This window comes from Rhinolophus sinicus, chromosome 2 (assembly GCF_057876585.1).
Source record: "Rhinolophus sinicus isolate RSI-liver-muscle chromosome 2, RSI-T2T, whole genome shotgun sequence".
NCBI classification, from domain to species: Eukaryota; Metazoa; Chordata; class Mammalia; order Chiroptera; family Rhinolophidae; genus Rhinolophus; species Rhinolophus sinicus.
In genome coordinates, this window is record NC_142502.1 from 189,088,120 (window position 1) to 189,111,851 (window position 23,732).

General features: G+C 50.2%; 1 protein-coding gene across 2 annotated transcripts; it reads left to right on the forward strand.

Moving 5' to 3' along the window:
• The first annotated feature begins 2,665 nt into the window (after positions 1–2,665).
• RNASEH1 (ribonuclease H1) lies at positions 2,666–12,326 on the forward strand. 2 transcript variants are annotated; one of them, XR_012496228.2, is made up of 8 exons: positions 2,666–2,884; positions 4,164–4,279; positions 7,042–7,203; positions 8,298–8,397; positions 9,358–9,412; positions 9,767–9,847; positions 10,408–10,532; positions 11,906–12,326. XR_012496228.2 is itself a non-coding variant. In XM_019752007.3 (8 exons), the coding sequence occupies exons 1-8, from the start codon at positions 2,754–2,756 to the stop codon at positions 11,990–11,992; spliced, it is 861 nt and encodes a 286-aa protein (XP_019607566.2). In that variant the 5' UTR covers positions 2,667–2,753; the 3' UTR covers positions 11,993–12,326. The 2 variants fall into 2 exon arrangements, 1 of the variants encoding a protein (XP_019607566.2); XM_019752007.3 differs by having other exon boundaries at positions 2,667–2,884; positions 9,763–9,847.
• Positions 12,327–23,732: the final 11,406 nt, after the last annotated feature.

A 23,732-nucleotide genomic window follows, 5' to 3' on the forward strand; every position in this document is an offset into this window, starting at 1 on the left:
CCATGTGGAGGCATCACATACAGTCGATATTCGCAGCCACCACGCACAGTATCTTTATCACCACTTCTCAAAGGAGAGAAGAGACTTCAAGCAAGTCACCAAATGCACCCAGCTAGTAGTTTTTAGAGCTGGAATTTGAAGGCCATGGATGTGAACTTCATAGCTCAGGGCGAAGAGGAGGGCAGGAGAGCAAGGGGATAAATGATTCTGCATTTCTAACACTCACTCTGCTGTGTTCACATCAAGTTATCCACAGCCCAAAGCAATTTGGAGATGTTGGTACACCAGTGTTTTCATCCCCGTTTGCCAATGAGGAAACTGAGGTCTGGAGAGTTACCTAAAGGAACCTTGCTGAAATGACCATCAGGTACCACATTTTGCTAGCTCTGGTGTTGTTAACAGGTCATTTTAGGTGGACCTTTGGTAACCACTTGTAGGGGTGTTGTTTAAATATATTAAATGAATAACAAAAGACATTGTCTCTGGAAGATTGCAGTTCAAATGTCCTTGGCTCAGTAATTTATCTACATTCCTTGGGCATTTTCTGCTGCTATATAGGCTGAGAGACAGATTGGTCAGACCAGCCACAACTACTAGAAGTCTGGGAGTATGAATGGGGCAGGGGCATCCAAGCATATCTGACACCCGGAATGGATTATTTTGTTAACACCCTTCTCCAGTCAACAAGTCTTTTCAGTTATAATCATATAATCATTAGTTGTGATCATTATTTGCTTAATTCACTCTTTTAAAACCAATAATTAACACTTAAAAAGAATAAATTTCAATTTTGAAGACATTTAAATTCATTAAAAGAGCTGGTGTTCTAACTAAAATCTTCAGTGTAACAGAAACATTTCCCCTGTAGTTCTCACTACCCTGTCTCACTGTTGTAAAGTGTAAACACAGGATCATCACTGTGTCAAAGGACCACTGCGAGCCAGTTTACAAGGAAAAGCAAATCCTAGGGAGGCCAGACCCCGAGATCACGCTAGCAGTGGTGAGGGCAGCTGTCAGGCAGCACTTTTCCATGGGCCCAGCCTCTCTCCCTGCCAAAGGAACAGCGCAGTCAACTGCCTCGTTTGTAACCTGTACAGCTCCCAACGTTTCGTGACTGGCTGACCTATTCCAATTATTGCCCGAGTTTGGAAGTGAAGACTTGATTGTGGCTTCCTACCTTGATCTACTTCCAGTTCACCTTTCTAATCTGCAGTCAGTTCTTCCAGGTATCACCCGAGTTCATAACATGACCCGTGTCACCACAGGAGAAGAGATACGATGATCAGTCATCAACTGATTTTTAAGGACAAGTTTTTAAAAAAGAAGCTACCTTGAAGTGTAATAAATATAGGAATGAGGAATGGACTATAGCCAATTTAAATTTAAATTAGGAAAGTCGAAACTTTTTAAATTGATGTTGAGTTCACAGGTGAGAACACACTGACCACTCCAAGTGAAGTCTCCCCTTTGCGCTTCCTTCTTCCCGACCAGCCTACTTCCTTCTGTCTGCCTAACGCACGGGCATGAGCTCCCTTCTAATCCTTTAAACCTTGCTCAGGCACGACAGTGTTGGCCTTGCAGCCCTCCAGGCACAGGTGCTCACTCCACCTTATGTCTGGCACAGCTTCTCACACAGCTTGTTTTGCACTGTCCGTGGATTTGTTCACATGTCTATCTTGGGGTTCCCTTGGTGCTCAGGCTGTTACTCAACTTTGTATCCCTGGGGCTTGGGTAGCACACAGTAGGTGTTCAATAGAGTCTGTTGAACTAAAGACATCAAGACAATTAAGAAAAGTCACTTAAAATTAATTTGAAAAGAAAGGCTTATCAATGGAGAGGACTTTTAAAAGAAGTTGATTTGCTTGCAGAGCCAGAAATCAAATATAGGGCAGACTTCTAACAAATTGCCTTTTTAACCAAATTTTCTCCCTGGGTCCTAGTGCATTAGATAGATATTGGCCACCCGTTGGCTATATACCCACTTGGGTGGAGTGGAAGAAAGGACCGCCCCTTCAGAGGTGCGCCCCCAAGGAAACAGTCAGATGCTGTTCTCTCACCCGCTTCCCTCTCTCCCTCTTCAGCACTCCCTTTTTTTAAAAAATGTTTAATATTTTATTTTGTTATTATTATTAATCTGTTTATTTTTAAGGAGGGCGCCGCTCCGTGGCCCCTGTGGGGAACTAACCGGCAACCTTGGTGCTATTGGCACCATGCTCTAACCAACTGAGCTCACCAGCCGCCCCCCCCACACACACTTCTGCATGTAAGACTCCCACCATCTTTCCCTCCTAGGAGGGCGCCAGGCCCCGCCCACACCGCTCAGGTCCCGCCCAGAGCCCGGCCCCTGCCCAGAGCCCGGCCCCTGCCCAGAGCCCGCCCCCTGCCCAGAGCCCGCCCCCTGCCCAGAGCCCGCCCCCTGCCCAGAGCCCGCCCCCTGCCCAGAGCCCGCCCCCTGCCGTGCCCACCGCGCGCCCCTCTCACCGCCGTAGGCCCCACCCCTCTCCGAGCGCTTCCGGCTCCAGGCCCCGCCCCACCCCCCGACCCTCCGCTCAGGCACCACTTTCTCACTGATACCCGAGAAATTAACGAGCCTGAAGAGCACGCGGCTCTGGGCCCCGCCCACAGGCAACGCCCCTCCCGGACGTGCGCCATCTCCCAGCGCCATCTCCCGGCGCCACCTCCGGAAGTTTGGTCCGGGTGCGGGCGCTGCGAAGCCGGGAGGCGAGATGCGCACCGGCGCCTGGGAGTGAGCGATGACCAGGCTGCTGGGCGTGACGCGCAGAGTCGCTGTGGCCGCCGTGCGCTGCGGGAGCTTCGGCTGCGGGGCGCTCGGCATGTTCTACGCCGTGAGGAGGGGCCGCCAGGCCGGGGTCTTTCTGACCTGGTGAGTGCGCCGCGCCGCCGGAAATGAGGGCCAGGAGTGTTTCCCCAAAGACCCAGCGTTCTCGTGAGCTTGGAGGTGGAGGAGGCCGTGTGGTGCCGGGGACTGTCCGCGTGGCGCGTGGTGGGGCCCCGGGCGGAGGGGTGGGCGCGCGACCCACACAGGAAGGCGCGACCCCTGCCCCCGGGAAGCCGCACAGTCAGGCGCGACCCCCGCCCCCGGGAAGCCACACAGTCAGGCGCGACCCTGCCCCCGGGAAGCCACACAGTCAGGCGCGACCCTGCCCCCGGGAAGCCACACAGTCAGGCGCGACCCCTGCCCCCGGGAAGCCACACAGTCAGGCGCGACCCCCGCCCCCGGGAAGCCACACAGTCAGGCGCGACCCCTGCCCCCGGAAAGCCACACAGTCAGGCGCGACCCTGCCCCCGGGAAGCCACACAGTCAGGCGCGACCCCCGCCCCCGGGAAGCCACACAGTCAGGCGCGACCCTGCCCCCGGGAAGCCACACAGTCAGGCGCGACCCTGCCCCCGGGAAGCCACACAGTCAGGCGCGACCCCTGCCCCCGGGAAGCCACACAGTCAGGCGCGACCCCCGCCCCCGGGAAGCCACACAGTCAGGCGCGACCCCTGCCCCCGGAAAGCCACACAGTCAGGCGCGACCCCTGCCCCAGGGAAGCCGCACAGTCAGGCGCGACCCATGCCCCCGGGAAGCCACACAGTCAGGCGCGACCCTGCCCCCGGGAAGCCACACAGTCAGGCGCGACCCTGCCCCCGGGAAGCCACACAGTCAGGCGCGACCCCGCCCCCGGGAAGCCACACAGTCAGGCGCGACCCTGCCCCCGGGAAGCCACACAGGCGCGACCCTGCCCCCGGGAAGCCACACGGTCAGGCGCGACCCTGCCCCCGGGAAGCCGCACGGTCAGGCGCGACCCTGCCCCCGGGAAGCCACACAGTCAGGCGCGACCCTGCCCCCGGGAAGCCACACAGTCAGGCGCGACCCTGCCCCCGGGAAGCCACACAGTCAGGCGCGACCCCTGCCCCCGGGAAGCCGCACAGCCAGGCGCGACCCTGCCCCCGGGAAGCCACACAGTCAGGCGCGACCCTGCCCCCGGGAAGCCACACAGTCAGGCGCGACCCCTGCCCCCGGGAAGCCGCACAGCCAGGCGCGACCCCTGCCCCCGGGAGCTCAGCCCTTCACGCTGTTCCCGCCTGAGACAAGAGTCACTTAGGAAGAGGGAAGAGAAGGGAGAGGGGGAGGCAGTAACGTTGCGCTCTGTTCCAGGGACGAGTGCAGAGCACAGGTGGACCGGTTCCCTGCCGCCAGGTTTAAGAAGTTTGCCAGCGAAGAGGACGCCTGGGCCTTCGTCAGAAGCTCCGGGAGCCCTGGTGGCTCAGCAGGTAGTCGCGGCTCATATCGCTGGAGCCTTTTAACCTGCGTAGAGCGCTGTGCGTCCCAGATGTCACTCCATCTGCAGAGCTGTCGTACAAGCAGGTGGAGAAGGTCGTTTCCATTTGACACGGATTGGGAAACAAGCTGAAAGCAGTTTCGCTTAGTGGTCCCCGTCAGTGACGGTATTAGAGCCAAGCCCAGACCCCGCTCTCTCGTTCTTTCATGAGATTGCAGCCCTTCAGTCACAGCGTCAGGCTGCCCTTCTAGTTCTGGTTCTCCTGCTGCTCCCACCACGTCTGCAGTAACCTCCTCCGCTGAGTCTTGAACCCTCAGAGGCATCTGTGAGGGTTGGAATCAGCTTTCTCCAAGCTCCTGCTAATGTTGATATTTTGACCTCTTCCCGTGAATCACGAATGTTCTCAATGGCGTCTAGAATGGTGACTCCTTTCCAGAAGGTTTTCAATTTACTTTGCCAAGGTCCATCAAAGGACTCCCTATCTATATTCTTATAAAATGTGTTTCTGAAATAATAAGACCTGAAAGTTAAAATTCCTCTCTGAGCCGTGGGCTGCAGAATGGATTTTGTGTTTGAGGCGTGAGAACAACATCCATCCCATTGTCTGTCCGCCTCAGAGCACTTGGGTGACGAGGGGCGTCACCAGTGAGCAGTAACACGTCTAAAGGAATCTTCTGAGCAGTAGGTCTCCACGGTGGGCTTAAATATTCAGTACACAGCTGCATTGTAAACAGATGTGCTGCCATCCAGGCTTCTTGTTCCACTTACAAAGCACAGGCTGAGTAGATGTAGATAATTCCTGAGGGCCCCAGGATTTTCGGGGTGCTAAATGAGCACTGGCTTCAACTTCAAGTCCCCAGCAGCCTGAGCCCCTAACGGAAGAGTCAGCCTGTCCCTTGAAGCTTTGAAGCCAGGCACTGACTCTCGCCTCCCGCTGTGAAAGTCCCAGGTGGCATCTTCCCACATGGGACTGTTTTGTCTCCATTGCAAATCTGGTTCAGTGCAGCCACCTTCGAGAATTATCTTAGCTGGACCTTCTGCATAAGGGGCTGCTTCACCTTGTGCTTCTATGTTCTAAAGATAGTGTCTTTCCTTAAACCTCATGGACAAACCTCTGCCAGCTTCACACTTTCCTTCTGCAGCTTCCTCTCCACCTCGATAGAACTGAAGAGCGTCAGGGCCTTGCTCTGACTCTATTCCCTCGGCTTTGGCTAAGGGAACATTGTGGCTGCTTTGATCTTCTATCCAGACCACTAAAACTTTATCAGCAACAGACTGTTTGGCTTTCTTATCATTTGTGTGTTCACTGGAGTAGCACTGTTAATTTCCTTCAAGAGCCTTCCCTTTGCATTCGCAACTTGGCCGTTTGGTGCAAGAGGCCTAGCTTTTGGACTGTCTCAGCTTTCGACATGCCTCCCTCACTGAGCTCACCTTCTAGTTTCTGATTAAAATGAGAGACCTGCGACGCCTCCTTTCACTTGAACACTTAAAGCTAAAGGTGAAGTCACTGGTGTTGGGTTAAGGTTGTTGTTCTGGAGGCACAGTTCGTTGTTCCTTCCGTCCCATCTTCCCCCTCTGTAGACGGATGACGGAGGAAGAGCTGTTGCAGAGCCTCTCAGGCAAGGCCTCGCTGTACAGAAGCCAGAGGGTGCGGCAGTTCACCGAGTTCACAGTAGAGCTCAAACTGAAAGCCTGCTTTGTAGAGCCTTAGTCTGAGGAGTCTTCTGCTTTAGCTGCCATCGTAATACGAAAGTGAGCTGCGGCTGCTCCCAGCAACCTGAGCAAGGTGTGCGAACGCCCTGGGGACTAACCTCGTCCACGCGGGCTGCTGAGGGCAAGCTTTGCAACACGCTGTCCCTGAAGGGAGTCAGTCCCTCACCCCAGCCCACCCCGGCCCTCAGCTCCTCTGGAGGGCCTCGGCCTAGCCTCCAGGTAGCTGGCGTGTTGGGGGCAGGACAGGGCCTTGAACCACAGGTACCACTGCTTTTCTAGACAGAAATGTGGTTCTTGTTTCTCCTGAGGAAAGAGCCAGACTGTCTGCGATCCCGTAAGTGTCTGAACCCTTGGTATCCCGACTGTCTCCATTGAAACTAGATTTTTTTTTTTTTAACAGAAGCTTTGCTCTTGTCTTCACATTGCTCTTGTCTTCACATTGCTCTTAGCCAGTTTCTCATGGAGAATTGAGAGTAATTTTCACAGGACATCAAAGTCGGAGATGGTGTGGACCTGTCTTACGCCATTCCCTGTCCATAGGGCCACATACGGGGGGAGTTAGTCACTGAATTTCTGGATTCTTTCTTTCTTTCTTTTTTTTTTTTTTTTTAATTGGGGAGTATTGGGGAACAGTGTGCTTCTCCGGGCCCATCAGCTCCAAGTCATTATCCTTCAAACTAGTTGTGTAGGGCGCAGCCCAGCTCCAAGTCCAGTCGCCGTTTTCAATCTTTAGTTGCAGGGGTGCAGCCCACCATCCCATGCGGAATCGAACTGGCAACCTTGTTGTTGAGAGCTCGCGCTCTAACCAACTGAGCCATCCTGCCTTCCCTCCGGAAGCTCAGTGGCTGCTCGTTGCCTTCAATCTAGTTGTGGAGGGTGCAGCTCACGGGCCCATGTGGGAATCGAACCGGCAACCCTGTTGTTCAGAGATAATGGTGCAACTAACTGAGACGTTCAGCCGCCCAGAATTTCTGGATTCTTCCTCATTTCCTGTTGGGTTCATTGTTTCTGGCTTCTGAGCAGACTCTATCTGTGTTTCAGGGCAGAAAGATGGACGTGTACAAGAATCACAGGTGAAAGGCAGCAAGCGACTCCGTGAGCCTGTGGCTGAAGGAGACCAGAACGCAGAGCCGTGTGCAAAGCATGTAAAAGCGAGCGCGGAGGCAGCCCTGCCCGTTGGCAAGGATTCCTTCTCTTACATGGGTACGTCTTCCTGGGCTTTTTAAGTTTTAATATGTGATAAAACTCTGTCTGTGAAAACTTCACTCACTTTTCTAACGGGGGGTTTGAGCTGATATGTAACATTCTCATTCTTGTCTGCAAGGGCATCTTATTTAAAAATCTCTCTAAGATTACTATTTTATAATTGATTAAATGGTGCAGAATTATTAAAATTGTGGACATTCGTAGGAGAACCATTCTATGGGCTATAAAAGGAAGACACTAGTCTTCTGAAAGAGCAGAGTTCCCTGTGGACACAGCACTTCAGGGCATGAGAGGAGATGCAAAGACTTGCGCGTCTGCAGAGGAGACTGGGCCTGGATGGCGTGGCCTCTGCACCTCAGGCCGTGTTTCCACAGCACAGGTGGCCCCTCACCCACAGGGCCAGGCGGTCAGAGACTTTTCCTCCATCTCAACTCCAGGAACCCTGTTTTTATTTACTGAGCTACAGTATCACTCTCCTTTTTGTCTGTTCCACGTGTGAACAGAACAGGAAGTAGTAGCATTTTTAGATACAAATCAGTATGCTTGTAGGTTCCATGTTTTTCCCCAAGTAGAGCCATTTTGTCATTTATTCAAGGGAAACCAATAGGAAATGTTTTGTCAAGCTGTGTAAATCAGTTTTACAGTTATGTTTAAAAACCCCAAATGCCCTTGATTTGGTTATTACCAATAGCACTTGACCTAGCTGTCGGGTCCTCCTGATGCCAAGACACTGCCTGTCCAAAAGGATGCTCCTGGGAGGATGTGAGGAGGGGACAGTGGCATTGTTCCTTGACCCCTGCAGTGGGGAACGAAGCAGCCATTCTCACTGTGCTGCGTTCTAAGTTTCTGAAATGATGCCTTCCCCTGGGACGTGCCTCGTATTTGGGACTGAAATATAAGTGGAGTCCTGGCAGAAGTGTCACGTGCCCTCATGTACGCAACTGGTAATGTTTCTTTGGACAGAAAACTGCTACAGAATTGTGAACGACCCTCTCAGTTGAAAACACTAATGCAACCTGAGTAAATGTTTAGGTGAATTTCCCTTTTTAGTAAGTTGGACCCCTGGCACTCACTGTGTTTCCGTGTTACAGGAGAATACGTCGTCGTCTACACCGACGGCTGCTGCTCCAGTAATGGGCGGAGGAGAGCACGAGCAGGAATCGGTGTTTACTGGGGCCCGGGCCATCCTTTGTAAGTAAGCAAAAGAAGCGGAGATTTGTAAGCTTCGTGTTTTACCAGGTCATATTCCAAAACTTGTGAGAGAATGAGGCAGGCCCTGCTTATTGTTTGTTTGACAGGCAGCTTTGCCAGGGGACAGCAGAAGGACAAGCTTTGATTCACGGGGACACTGACAGCTGTGTTCTTCAGAACAAAAGTACCTTAATATTGCTCTCCTTGCCCTAAATCGTGACAAGTCTCTGTCTCGCCAATAAGATATTACACCAAAACAACCTCACTGCCCCCACCCCTCCAAGAGAGTCACAGGTCTCCCTAGGAGACGGTTTTGGCAAGGATGCAAGGGGGCAAGTCACAGGACTGGGGACCCGTCATAGCACCAACCCTTCTGAGGATGTGAGAGCTTAGAGGCTTGACTTTGTTTCTCACAAAGTCAAGGTGATGTGGCCCCTGAATGTGAAAGAGCCTGAATAGGAACGGATAGCCTTCAGGTTCAGTATAAAAGGGACGCCACCGAGTGGGGCAGCCACCGCCAGTCTGAGCTTCCCCCGGCCAGGTCCGCCGATGCCCACAGCACGGCGTGTTTCATGTGAGCTGACCATTAAATATTCCCCCGCACACTTCTCTCAAGCTTTACGGTCTGTGAATTTCTTTCACTTTGGTTTGTTTTCACTTCAAACCCTGTAAGTGGTAGCGAACCTGTGTGGACACATCAGTGCCACCCACTGATGTGTTTCGGGTTCCAAAATGAAACTTCCCTTTGCTTCTGGTCCGGTTTCCTTCTACAACACCACACATGGTACTTTTCAATAAAATGCTTAATGCCATTGGTTTGGTTTCTAAAGGCTGTTTCCATATGATCGTTTCATAGTCAAATAAAAATATATAGAGGCCTGTTCTTTTTTAAGAGACTTAAGGTGTCACTTTGAGAATTAGCTTTATGACTTTATTTCTTTTGTACTGTTTTGAAACCAGAAATGTAGGTATTAGACTTTCTGGACGACAAACCAACCAAAGAGCAGAAATTCACGTAAGTTATCAGCTAATTTTTCCACTAAAAGCAAGTTTATCATTCTTTGGCATTAAGCATGAGCTTTTTATCATCTACAAATATGTATGAGATACTCAAAGTCCAGAAGAAACATAGGTTGGGGTTAGTAACAATTCTGAAGGATAGGAATTTTCTAGAAAAATTATGAAACATTTCAAATAGATGTCTAAACAGAATTGTACATGTAGCATTGTTTCATATAAAGAATGTAATTATTACAGGTAGCATAGAAAAAGAAGGAATGTTTAAATTTTGAAGTAATTTTGAATATTAATAATGTCGAAAGTTGAACAGTTTCTGTAGCATGATGACAGACTTGTTTCTTCAAGGCAGCCTGTAAAGCCATTGAACAAGCAAGGGCTCAAAACATCAACAAGTTGGTTCTCTATACAGACAGTATGTTTACCATCAATGGTAAGCTTTTATGTTTTACTTTGAGTGTTTTTCTAGTAAATTTGCAGAGAAATAGGTATTTCCTTTCCAGTAGGAGGTATTGTATCTGGGCGGGACCCACGTGTAAATGGGGACACATTTGGTTTGTCAGGTAGAAAAGAAAAGGTGGTGGATTTTGGAGTCCCAGGTCTGCTGCCCCAATATTTGCCACATAGGTATTTGCCGGGCACTGAAGACTTGGCAGTAAGGTAGATAGGTCCCTGTACTTGGAGTCTAAGTGTGTTAGAAAGTGACGATCGCATGCTGACGGCTTTGGGAAATGCCATGGGTAGGAACACAGGGCGGGGTGCTGAAGGCTGGAGGGCTTCCTGGAGGAGGTGACTTCTTGGTTTGAGAGCCGTAGGTCGAGTAAAGGGATGAGAAAGGGGATGTTTCATGTCTGTGCACAGCCCAGGGAAGGAAAAAAGAGTCCAGAATGCTACTCGGAATACAAGTGGAAGCAAGTGTGAGAGGGAAGTCCTGGAAGGAAAGAAGACCAGAACGTTTGCGATTCATCAGTCTGTGAATGCATTTTTTTTTAGGGATCACCAATTGGGTTCAAGGTTGGAAGAACAACGGGTGGAGAACAAGCACCGGGAAAGAGGTGATCAACAAAGAGGACTTCATGGGACTGGAGAAACTTGTCCAAGGCATGGACATTCGGTGGGTGAGTGTCTCCTACGTGGGCCCAGCAGCTCAGCGAGCCAGGAGAGCAGGGGTGCTGTAAGTGGCCCAGTGACGTCAGTGACTTCGTTTCCGTGAAACGAGTGTCATAGAGTACGCTTGGACACATTTGATTGTTTCGGTCCTGTAACAAGACGGTGTCATTGTGTACAGAACACTTTGTTCTGTGTTCTTTCCGCTGTCCTCGCCAGGGCACACCTCCTCACCAGCAACGTGACTTGGAAGAGTCAGCCTATTGGTTTCTGCGGAAGCAGCCATAACCTTAGATAAAGCTGATTTATAATGTATTTTGTTGAGATAAAGTTAGTAACATGACTTTTTCCAAAATGGAGGTATTTTTCTTACAATAGATCATTTTTGCTAAAATTATTTTTACAAACAATACAGAGCAAGATGACCCACACCATTTTCTTAACCCTCCCTGCTCCCCACCCCGGGACCACAGTTTGCTAACCTGACATTTAAGCCTGCCTTTCAGGCATGTAAATGTACACGGTGGTTAAATCAAATAAGCACAGCCCTTCTTTTTGTTTATTTTTGTTGTTGTTTTTAGCTCTAGTCTAATCTTAATTATTAGATCCTTTCTTTTTTTCGCCCCCCGCCCCTGGTTTGTAAGCCATTGTTTCTCAGTCTAGCTGTAGAGCGCAGCTCCCTGACCCATGCTGGTGTTGTGAGCCTTGCGCTCCCCTGCCTGTTGATCGGCAGCCCCGAAGCCCTCAGCAGCCTGCAGCAGCCTGCAGCAGCCCGCAGCAGCCCTCAGCAGCCCGCAGCAGCCTGCAGCAGCCCTCAGCAGCCTGCAGCAGCCCTCAGCAGCCTGCAGCAGCCCTCAGCAGCCTGCAGCAGCCCTCAGCAGCCTGCAGCAGCCCTTAGTAGCCCACGGCAGCACTCAGTTGGCCCACAACAGCCACAGCAGCTCACCGTAGCCCAGGTCCAGGGAGAGCCGTTGTTCACAATCTTAGCTGTAGAGGGCGCAGCTCACTGGCCCATGTGGGAATTGAACCGGCGACCTTGGCGTTAGGAGCTTGGGGCTCCAACCGCCTGAGCCGCCCCAGCCCTTCTTTTTAACAGCAATTACAGAGTGAATATGTGTGTCTGCACACACCTATCCACCCATCCATCCATCCATCCATCCATAATGTGCCATTTTAAGTAGGGAAAGCCACACAAATAGGAAGACCCACTGGCGTTGACTCTGAACGGGGTTTTGAGCATGTCTGGGCAGAGCATGGTGGGAGGAGTCACTGCAGGCGGAAGTGTTGGGGGAGGGGCTGCGGAGAGCTTTCCTCCTACGCAGCCACCGAGCAGGTAACTGTACAGCGAGGATGTGAAAGTAAAAGGCAAACCTCTGTTTACCAGATGCACGTTCCTGGTCATTCAGGATTTGTGGGCAACGAGGAGGCTGACAGGCTGGCGAGAGAAGGAGCCAAGCAATCTGAAGACTGAACGAGGTACTGTCACTCTCGGACAAACAGGAGCCGCTGGCTTTTTGTGACATCACTTAGCGGCGTGAAAACTGAAACTGCCGGAGGAGCGTCACTGTCCATGGAGACACGGACAAACTGAGGCAGAAAGACAAGATGGCATTCTAATAAAAAGTGTTAGTGGGGACGGCTGGTTAGCTCAGTTGGTCAGAGCGCAGTGCTCTTTATGAACAGGGTTGCTGTTTCCATCCCCACATGGGCCACCGTGAACTGCGCCCTGCATAACCACATTGAAACAACTTCTTGGAACTGCTGCTTCCTGGAAAAACACACTTAAAATAAATAAAAAAGATAAAGGCGAAGATGCACAAATGAAGCCTAAAATTTTCTTTGGCTGTTTTTGTTAACTGTGCAAGTTAAAAAACAATGTTTGACATTGTCGTTTATTTATATCTTTCTTACCCTTTTATCATAGAAACATACAGAAAATGACACGAACAAATACATAGCTCATTGAATTATTATCACAAGTGGATACCCCTGTCACCTCCACCTAAGTCAAGAAATAGAACTTTCCAGACACCCCAGAAGGGTCCCCAAGTGTCCCTCCCTCAAAAAGGAATCCTGACTTTTACGGAAACGACTTCCTTTGATTATTTATGGCTCTTTAGTCTTGTCTCCTTTTTTCTTTTCTAATTTGATATCTCTTTAGTTTTAAGTCTCTTTAATTTACAGCTCCCCTGCCCCATCCTGTTGTTCTCCTTACAGTTTATCTCATGAAGAACCTGGGCCATTTGTCCTGTGGTTTCCCAGTGTCCATTTTGCTGTTTATGTGCTCGTGGTGCAGTCTAGCATTTTCTTCTGTTTCCTCCAAATTGGCAACTGGATCCTGAGGCTTGATTAGAATCAGGTTCCGTACGTTTGGCAAGATGATAGGTGGCTGTGTGCTTTCATCAGAAAATGGCTGGTTTTCATCTTGTCTGATGTTGGCAGCTGCTGATTCTCAGTGCCTGGATCCATTAGTCGGGTTGCAAAACGCTGATATTCTATATCCTATTTTGGTGGGTCCCTCCTTCCCATGTCTGCTCTAATGTCATTCAACATGGAGCTTTCCTGGCCACGCCTCCTACAAGCACAATTCTGCTTCCCTGTTCTCCCGCCACCTCCGCCCCCCCAACACACACACACACTCGACTGGTGGGACTGTCCTGTTGGTACCAGTTTGCTCTCCATCAGAGTGAGATTGGCTTTCTGAAAAACTATGCTGATGGTTCAAAGTTCAGTATCTAGTGTTTATACATTGTTGTGGTTTTGTGCTAAGATTTAGCCCAATGTTTTAGTTTTTGGAGTTCTCATGTCCCTGCTTCCGGCCCCCAGTGCTGGTGTTAGCAGCAAAAACAAAGACCAGTCCTGAAACTCCCCTGACCAGACCAACCCGCGAGGTCACACAAGACGCTGAACTCGCTTACTGGGGAGACGAGCTTCTTGATTACGCATCTGGAGATTGAGCAAAACTTAAACTGTTTCCCCAAAACTGCTGAGGTGTAACCACTGACCAATTTTCTATCATTCAAGAAAATTCTGGCATTGTGCACAGTCCATGTGAAGAAAGAGCAGACGCTGCCCGCACACTCTGAGCCCTTTACAACGCGGCCTGCGTCCCAGTCCCGGCTGGTCGGGCGCCCCCACTCCCGGGTGGCAGGCTGGCTGGCGTCTTGGTGAGGGCACCACACACTTACACCAATCACTGCTACGGCGATCCATTGGTTTTACCTTCGTCGTTTCTGAACTTTTGACAGTTCACCAAGGAATGTTCTATGGAATACTTGGGCTCAGTGTCTGCCTGCCCCCAAATGTTTATTTTGTCTCCATGAAGCAATTTCCACACCACAAGCCTTAGCACTTGTCAGAGGGGAGAGAGGCAGAATTTCTCAAAACTTTTGACTTTAAAACTCTGCCAACGATCTCTCTCAACTTACGTGACATGGAACACACTGGGGAAATGCTTCACTGGACAAGTGTCGGGGCAGTACACTCCCAACGTGCTGACATGAGCACTGAGCTGGGGCCTCGCCCTGGAATGCACAGCAGGTGTGATTATCCTCTCAGAAGCCCAAAGGTTTGGGGTGATTCGCTGAAGTGCTGCAAATGAGCCTGCGACCCAGGAGACAGCCTGGAGGTGCAGGAATGTCTTCTGTCTCATTTCAGAAATGTATGAAGGCCAGGAGAGATGTTTTCCTTTTAATTACAGTGGTACCTCGGTTTTCGAAAGTAATCTGCCGGAAGACCGCTCAAGTTCTGAAACGGTCGAAAACCGAGGCACAGTTTCCTCATAGAAAGTAATGCAAAAGGGATTAATCTGTTCTAGACCTTTAAAATCAACCCCTAAAACTGCAAATTTAGCATGAATTGTACAGTCTAATGATACTATAGATCCATAAAATTTACAGTGTTCGTAAACTGAAATGTTCGTCAACGGAGACATTTGAAAACCGAGGTACCACTGTAGTTTGAAGGAAATTTTGCTGACTGGACTCCAGGCTGCTGATTCTGGACGTTACTTCTTTGTTGCGAAATCCAGACCCAGGCTCCCCCTTAAGAAAATGTACATGCACAGATGGCTTATTTCTTAATTCAAGATACTGTAACTTTGCAAACATTATTATTGGAAGTTTTCAAATGGATGCAAGAGAGAACGGTTTCCTGAGTCTGTCATGCAGTGTCATGGCGTTCAAGTCGCATCGTTTTATGTGCTTTTGGTGAACGTGCCAGGTTTTCCTGACGTCTGGGGCACAGGACAGGCCCTTGGGTTTGCATTGCAGGTCTTGCTGTCACCCCCACACTGACTTAGAGAAGGGCCCTGTGTTTCACAGCAAACTTGTTCTTCAGCTCTTTCCTTGAAAATGCCTTCGAAACAACACTTTTCATCCAGGGGCTCCTACGTGGCTTTCTGGCTATCGCCGTGTCTTCTTGTTATTTATTATGCTCGTTATCCCTTCGCATTTGCTGTGTTTCCCAGCAAGCCCTCCAGGTTGTTCCATGTAGAAGACGGCAGCTGAGTTTCGGCCCTAACAGTGACGTTATTTGGACCAGGCTCCTCCCTGGAACTGGGTGTCAGTTGGGGGCCTGGAGGCAGGGGACCTGGCGGCAGCAGGCATGCTGAGCGAGAGCAGTTAGCAGATGTCTCCTGTTCTCTTTACTAGGAGCACGCAAAATGTAGGGACCCTTGGGGGCTGGCCTGGGCCGGTGGCTCAGGCAGTTAGAGCTCCATGCTCCTAACTCCAAAGGCTGCCAGTTCGATTCCCACATGGGCCAGTGGGCTCTCAACCACAAGGTTGCCGGTTCAACTCCTCGAGTCCCACAAGGGATGGTGAGCTCTGCCCCCTGCAACTAAGATTGAACATGGCACCTTCAGCTGAGCTGCTGCTGAGCTCCCGGATGGCTCAGTTGGTTGGAGTGTGTCCTCTCAACCACAAGGTTGCCGGTTCGACTTGCGCAAGGGATGGTGGGCTGTGTCCTCTGCAACTAACAACGGCAACTGGACCTGGGGCTGAGCTGCGCCCTCCACAACTAAGACTGAAAGAACAACAACTTGAAGCTGAACGGCACCCTCCACAACTAAGATTGAAAAGACAACAACTTGACTTGGAAAACAGTCAACAACTTGACTTGGAAAAAAGTCCTGGAAGCACACACTGTTCCCCAATAAAGTCCTGTTCACCTTCCCCAATAAAATCTAAAAAAAAAATTTTTTAAAAATTAAGGCTCCTTTAAGCTAAGGAGTCAGTATTTAAAAAAAAAAAATGTAGGGACTCTTGGCAATTAGTGATGGTCGCAGCATCAGCTGGCTTGTGTGCCCAGCACAAGCCTTGTCTTCCGGGGCCACGTCTCTCCCTCAGCTGCGGTCAGGTCCAGCACCACCCTGGAGGGCCAAGGGGACCTCGGGCTCCCACAGAGATCCCAGGGCCACCAGGACGCTTCCGTGACACTGAGATCCAGACACTACAGCAAAAGCTCCTTTTTCTTGAATTACAAGCAAGCAGGGTTTTGGAGCTACTGGTGGCTGTTCCCTGACATGTGGGGACAGAGCTCATCGCAGTAGATGAGAATTAAACCAGCGCAGGGAGGAGAGAGTTAAGATACCAGGAGGGAGGCAGGGAGGGAGGGCTGTTACCTTTCCTTCAGCCCAGGGCAAGTCTGACGTGAGCCCGACTGCACCCTCCTCAGTCACCTCAGCCAACATGTCTTGGTTTCCTTTGCTTGAGCAACTTGGATTTCTGTTACCTGCAACCTGAAGTACCCTGAACAATGGCCATGAGAGCTGCGTTCTTGAAGTACGAGGTGGCCGGGGAAGATAATTTTCGTAATAGCTCTGGGAAGTTACTGGTCTATTTCAGGGCACAGAGGCTCGTGCAAGTCAGTGGGCAAAGGCAGCGAGATGGCGCCCGCTGCTGGCACCCGAGCACGGTCCTGCCAGAAGGAGGGTGTTCTTCACACCCTGCACTACGACGACAAGAACAAAGCCCACTTTCTCACAATGTCCCCGAGGGAGTAGTAAGAATCCTTCACTTATGAAGTCCATCCTGAGTAGACATCTTCTTAATATTCTCTGTCACAAAAGGGGAAGTAAACAGACATCCTTCCTAGCGAATACCCAAGTGTGATGCCGTTTTGAGGAAACCCCTGGTGTGACTGAGCTGCAAGCTGGACCGTCACCCAGTAACCATAGTTGTTCCAACCAGGATGTTTGCTAGACATTTCCTCCCAAGTGAGCTAAGTGAGCGTGTCTTAAGAAAACAGCTGACAATATTTGCCAATGATGCAATTCAGGCTTTCAAAAGAAAATTCAGATTTGGTAAAATTTGGATCTGCCCCAAGAGATTGACAGCTTTCCAATACATAGACTTTTCTAATGAGACTGGTGGTGATAAAAAAAAAAAAGTTATTTTTCATGTTGTATAATGACGGGCATTACCATTTGGAAGATATGCATGACTTCATGAATCAACATTTTCAAAATGACCAGTGCATTCTATTATGAAATCACGTACGGATAAAGTATGTATTCAAAGTACAAGACGGACAACATGAGAGTGAAATCATTGATATGGTTGCTGGATTCCACACTGCAGCTGGGAAGAAAACACACTTGTGGAATCTGGGTGTAGTCCCAGAGAAGATTACGAGTCCCCGGAGGGTTATAAAAATACGCCTCCCTCTTCCAACCACATGTCTGTGTGATGCTGGACAGTCTTCATATAATTCAACCAACATAACACATTAAGAGACTGGATGCAGAAGCAGACATGAAAATCCTCCTTCCTTCTATATAGCCAGACAATAAACAGACTTGTAAAAATGTAAAAAACCGACGTTTCTCGTTTTTTTTTAATTTGCAAAATCTGACTTTTTAATAAAAACGTTATTTGTTAACGTATAATTGGTTATCATTGTTTAGATGAGGTGATACAGCAATTTACTGTTTCCTCACTTTCACTCTCCAAGATGTTACTGTTAATAGATTGAACTCAGGGACGCAGAAGCCCTGGCCCCTCCCCACTGTCACATGCCACCAGGAAGTGTGAGAACCACTGAAGCCCAAGGGAAGAGAGATGAGAGGGCATCCCTTTGGTTTAAGCCCTTGGGTTTAGGAAGATCTGAAAGACAAGGACAGTTGATCTGTTTCATGATTCCCCTCTGTCCAGCGAGGGACATCTGGAGAGGGGTGACCTCAGCAGTGGGGCTCAGAGAGGTTCAGCTTATTCTTTGATCCCCCTTTTCTCAAAACAAGTAGTGATGAACTTTAGGACCAGTTTGCCTGTCCTGGGTGGCCTCTGAATGCCAGAATACAAAATATCCTTCAGTGACCCTGACTGCATTTTTTTTCATTCTCATTAAGGCAGATCATGAATGAACGCCCGTAGTACACACTCAATAGATGGCATTCATTATTGGGACATGTTGTTACATTGCTGTTCTTGGTGTTGTGCACACCCTCGCAGTCTTTTAATCCCCCCTTTTTAAGACAAAGTACAGGGAAAGAAAGGCTTCCTCATGGTCACAGTGACCAAACTTAGGTGACACCATAAAGCTAGTGGCTCCCATCATTGCATGACATGCAAAACTTCAAACCAGGGGCCACTGAGCCATCTCCACCGTCATCAGGAAGGCCTGTATGCCATCGCCTGAGCAAGCAGGTGTCCTCAGCCTTTTCCTGTCTCCTGGTAGGAAGCCTGTGTGGAAATGCTGGCACTGGCAGCTACCGCTGAGTCCTACACTGGCCTTGTCTCTGCCCCTGGAATCTGCTGTCTTCAGTCAGGTCCCACCAACCCGGGCAGGTTCACTGGCCAGCCTCTCGCAGGGTGAAAACCTCACCCTTCACAGGTCTCCTCACAAGCCGGGAGAATGAAGTGCTTGATTATCACATAACATGTCAATATTAATGGTGTAGAGCAGGATCAACAGACCCCAGCCTGCCAGCCCAGCCCAATGCCTGTCTGTGCGTGTTCCACGAGCTAAGAATGGTTTTACGCTGCGAATGGTTGTCAGACACGGAGCCATCCACTACCCTCCATTTTGCCTCGCTCAGTTCCCTGGTCTGTGCTGCCCTGTCCCCTGCAAGGTCTGCTGCAGTGGCCCCTGGGTTGGGAGTACTTCCCAAAGCCTGACGGATGACCATCTGCAGGCAGGTAGGTCTGTCTTTCAAAACATCTAGGGGGACACCAACATGGCGCCGTAGGTAAACGTTGTGCTGACCTTCTCTCACGACCATGTCAAAATTACAACTAATCTACCAAACAACCATTATTGAGAATCGCCTAAAATCAAGCTGAACTGACTGTAGCTCTTCAACTAAAAACGTGCAGAAGAAGCCACCTCCAGACCGGGAGGAGGGGCAGAGACGCCGAACGGGCTGGTCCCACACCCACGTGTGACCATTAAAAATCAAGAGGGATATCTTGGCTGTGGAGGTCCCCTCACACCCCCAGAGGAGCAAGAGGTCCCAGCCCCACCCCAGCCCAGGGTTCCAGTGCCAGGGAGGGAGGTCCCCATCACTTCTGGCTGTGAAAACCCGCAGAGACTGCGACTAACACGAGGGCAGCTGGGGCCCCAAGTGCTCCTCCTAACAGGCCGCGCACGGACTCACCTGCTAACAGACTCACTCGCTCTGGGCTCCAGCGCTGGGGCAGCAGCTGAAAAGGCAGCAGGTACATACGGGGAGGAACTGAGTTGTCTGGCTTGGGACCAGGGCTGGAGAGGCAGCTTTCGCCTGGACAGGGGAGCTGGCAGAAGCCATTGTTTCTTTGCTGAGCCCTCCCCCTTCCCTGCCTGTGGACACAGGCGGCTGCCATATCTGAGTCTCCGCCCTACGCTCCTCACGCCCTGGCCATTCAAGACCCCGCCCCGCCCAACTTTCGGGCACACCCAAGCCACTTACAGTGGCTTTTTCGTGCAGACAGCCTGCCTTGGTTCAAGCTTCAGACTTTCCTAGGGTCTCTCAAAGGTGCACAGAACCCAGACAAGCAGCGCTGGCTTGAGCATGTCCTGTATCTCTGGCTGAGCAGCCATAAGCTCGGTACTAGTGGCAGCCAGCCTTGGTCTGTGGTTTGGCCTCACAAGGTGCTTCCAAGCACAGGCCGGATGGCAGCCATCTGCAGATTTCTTTGTGGCTTCTGCCTGATGGCCATGGGTTACGGGCTGTGGCTGAACTTGACCTATAGTGGGTCCCCTCCAAGATGGTCTTGGGGCTGGTGCCCCCAGTGGCCAGCTTCAAATCATCACCCAGCCACCTCCAAGTATGGCACACCCGTGGGGTAGACTGTGCAGGCACCAGAGCCCTGCTGAGGCAGATCCTGCTCCGTAGGATCAGCCCCTGCACAACAACTCTTTCACTGTAGTCAAGGCCAGTCCTCACAACCCATGAGCCCAAGGGTCAGTCCCTCATGTTGATGTGCAGTTATCAACCAAGGCTCAACTACAAGAGGAGGGCACACACAACCCACACAAGGGACACACCTGGAGCACGTGGCTCAAGTGACCAGAATGACTGTGCCACTGAGCCCCACAGCACACCTAATGCATGAGGCCACTCTACTAAGACCAGAAGACATAGCAGCCCTGCCTAATACACAGAAACAAACACAGGGAGGCAGCCAAAATGGGGAGACAAATAAACATGTCCCAAATAAAAGAACAAAACTCCAGAAAAAGAACTAAGTGAAACCAAGATAAGCAATCTATCAGACACAGAGTTCCAAACACTGGTTATAAGATGCTCACTGATCTCAGGGGGAACTTCAACACAGAGATAGGAGGCATCAAAATGGAGATGGAAACCATGAAAAAGAACCAGTCAGAAATAAAGCATACAATAATGGAAATGAAGAATATTTTACAGGGAATCAACAGTAGATTAGATGAAGCAGAGGATCAAACCAACGATGCAGAAGATAAGGTAGCAGAAAACACCCAACCAGAACAGCAAAAAGAAAAAAGAATCCAAAAAATTGAGGGGCCTCCAGGACAACATCAAGCATAAATCAAGCATATCAACATTCGCATCATAGGGGTACCAGAAGGAGAAGAGAAAAAGCAAGGAATTGGAAACCTATTTGAAGAAATATGACAGAAAACTTCCCTAACCTGGTGAAGGAAATGGACATACAAGCCCAGGAAGCACAGCGAGTCCCAAACAAGATAAACCCAAAGAGACCAACACCAAGACACATCATAGTGAAAATGCCAAAGGTTAAAGACAAAGAGAGAATCTTAAAAGCAGCAAGAGAAAAGCAGTTAGTTACCTACAAGGGAGCTCCCATAAGACTGGCAGCTGATTTCTCAACAGAAACTTTGCAGGCAAGAAGGGAGGGACAGGAAATATTCCACGTAATGAAAAGCAAGGACCTACAACCAAGATTAATTTACCCAGCAAGGCTGTCAGTTATAATTGAAGGACAGATAAGGAGCTTCCCAGACAAGGAAAAGGTGAAGGAGTCATCACCACCAAACCAGTATTACGAGGACTCTTAGAGGGACTTCTTTAAGGTGGGAGGGGAGTTAAGGATGTGTGAAAGGGGAAGGGGTCTAGAAGTACAAATTGGTTGTTACACAGTAGTCATGGGGATGTAGCATAAGGAATATAGTCAATACTATTGTAATAACTAGGTATGGTGCCAGATGGGTACTAGATCGTTCAGGGTCATAGAAGGGAATGGGGTTGGGGGCAGGTGAAAAAGGTGAAGGCACTAAGAAATACAAATTGGTAGTTAATACAGTAAGGGGAATATAATCAATGATGTTGTAAAGATCATGTAAGGTGCCAGATGGGCACTGGGATTATCACGGGGATCACTTCATAGACTGTAGATGCCTGACCAATGTGCTATACACCTGAAGCTGAAGTAGAATAATATTGAATGTCAACTATAAACTAAATATATAGATACATATAGTCACGGGAGTACAGCATAGGAAAGATAATCAATGGTATTATAACAGCGATATATGATGTCAGAGGGGTAGTAGCTCGGGGCGTGGGTTAGCACTTATGAGGGGTTTTAAATGTCTAACTATTATGTTGCTTTGTACACCTGAAACTAAAATAAATAAAACAAACAAACAAACAAAAAAAACACCTAAACAGGTTCTTCCCCAGTCGCCTACATTAGGGTAATAAATTCTGGTCACGAAACATAGTTTTGAGCTGCCATTAGCTATTCTTCTGGAAGAAGTTCAAAAGACTCCCCTTCGAAGGAGGAACCCCAAGGGCCAGCAGGGGTCCTATGAGGATGGTGAGTGCTGTCCCATCTGCCTGCCTGCAGGGCCAGAGCTGGCAGCCAGCACTGGGTCCTAGACAATCCTTCAGGGCACCCAATCGCCTTGCTCTTCCAAAGTACTTTCTTTACGACATAAAACAGCGCCCTCCCCCACCCCCCAAAGTGAAAAAAAAAAAAAAAAGCAGTTTAAGATGGAGGCCCACCCCGCTGCACTCTCCCTCCACATGGCTCTGGAGCAGTTCTTGGGCACTTGGGGCTGGGCGGGGCTTCCTGAGCGCTGATCCCAGCCTGGCAACGAGCTACTTGACTTGGCACGAGTTACTTGAGCTTTGCCTCAGGTGTCTGGTCTTTAAAACGTGGCTAAGTGGTGCCTGCCTCCTAGGGTACTTGTGGGGGTGGAGGAGGCACTACAGGTAGCGCCTTTACATCGTGTTTCCCTGAAAATAAGACCTAACCAGACAATCAGCTCTAATGCGTCTTTTGGAGCAAAAATTAATACAAGACCCGGGATTTATTATATCATATTATTATTATAAAGACCCAGTCTTATAGTAAAATAAGACTGGGTCTTCTATTAATTTTGCTCCAAAAGACACATTAGAGCTGATGGTCCGACTGGGTCTTATTTTCGGGGAAACACTGCAGTATCATCCAGCAATGCTGCTGTTGCTGCTGTTGGGTGCCACAGGATACTCCATCTAGGATGGGGGAAGGTGCAGCAGTGCTGGGAAGACTTTCATCACATCCCTTCCATTTCCATTCAGCGGACTTTTGTTTGTCTCTGATGCGATGTGCCAGGCACCGGGCATTGCAAGACGAGTAAGACACACGACGCAGCGCTGCAAGGCCTCGCTCGCAACACACTGAGCAAATACCACAAGTACGGGCCTGGCGGTCCCAGGGTGGAGGCTGACCTCGCCAAATACATCATTGCAACAAGCACCTGAGTGTTTAACACAGCGACCTCCACTGCGTAGGGAGGGGTCGGAGAGGACCTCTCCAGGCAGGAGTACTGGAGCTGACGGTGGAAGTCAGCAGGCAGTGCTGGAGGAAGGAAACGCACTATAGGTGCAAACACTGCCCGGGGAAGTCGGGCAAGGAGCAGCGTGGGATTCAGTCTGAGACGTCAGAGTGTGGAAGGCAGGGAGGGAGGCGGCTGGAGATGGTCAGGGGCCCGGAGGCAGCACAGTGAGAAGAGGGGTTACAGCAGACAAGTGGCAGGGCCTGGTCTGTGTTTCTGAAAGGTCTCCTTGTCTGCTCCGCATAGAATGGATTGCAGCGTGAAGAGGATGCAGGGGGTCCATTTCACTGGTCAGTCCCTCAGGCAACAAAGTGGCAGGTAGAGCTGGAGAGAAGCCAGTGGCTTTGTGGTGTTTGGAAGGTCAACGTGACACAACCCGCTGAGAGACTGCCCTGGGTGTTCAGGGTGAGGGAAACAGGAAAACCCTCGGCCTTTTGGATTAAGGCACTGGGTGGTGGGTGCTGCTGCTGCGTCTGAAAGGCTAGAGAGAAACATGTTTAGATGTGCGGGAAGTCCGTTTGGCTGTGTGAGAAGTGAGATGCTTAGTCGCCATGTATGTGGCAATGCCAGGTGAGATGCTCGAGTCAGGGTCTGGGAGCGGTCCAGGCTGGAGGCATATCAGCATATCATGGATGTAAGGTCACCTAGCGTGTGGACAGCACAAGGACAGAGCCCTGGGACACTCCACAATATCGGCACACCAAGAGGGGTCAGAAGAGGAACTGGGTGGGAGTACCCAGTGAGCTGAAGGAAAATGAGAAGAAAATGTTTCCAGAAGGGACTAACTGTGGTGAATGTGCTGGTAAGAACCCAAGGGCGTGACTGCACCTCTGGTTATGTTGGAGTGCTTCAAGGGAGTGGTGAGGACAGGGAAGGAGGCAGTGTGCAGTGAGAGGCGCAGCAGAGAGACGGCACAGCTGTCTAAGGTGGAACACGGGAGCGTGAGCACTGAACTGGAGGGGGGC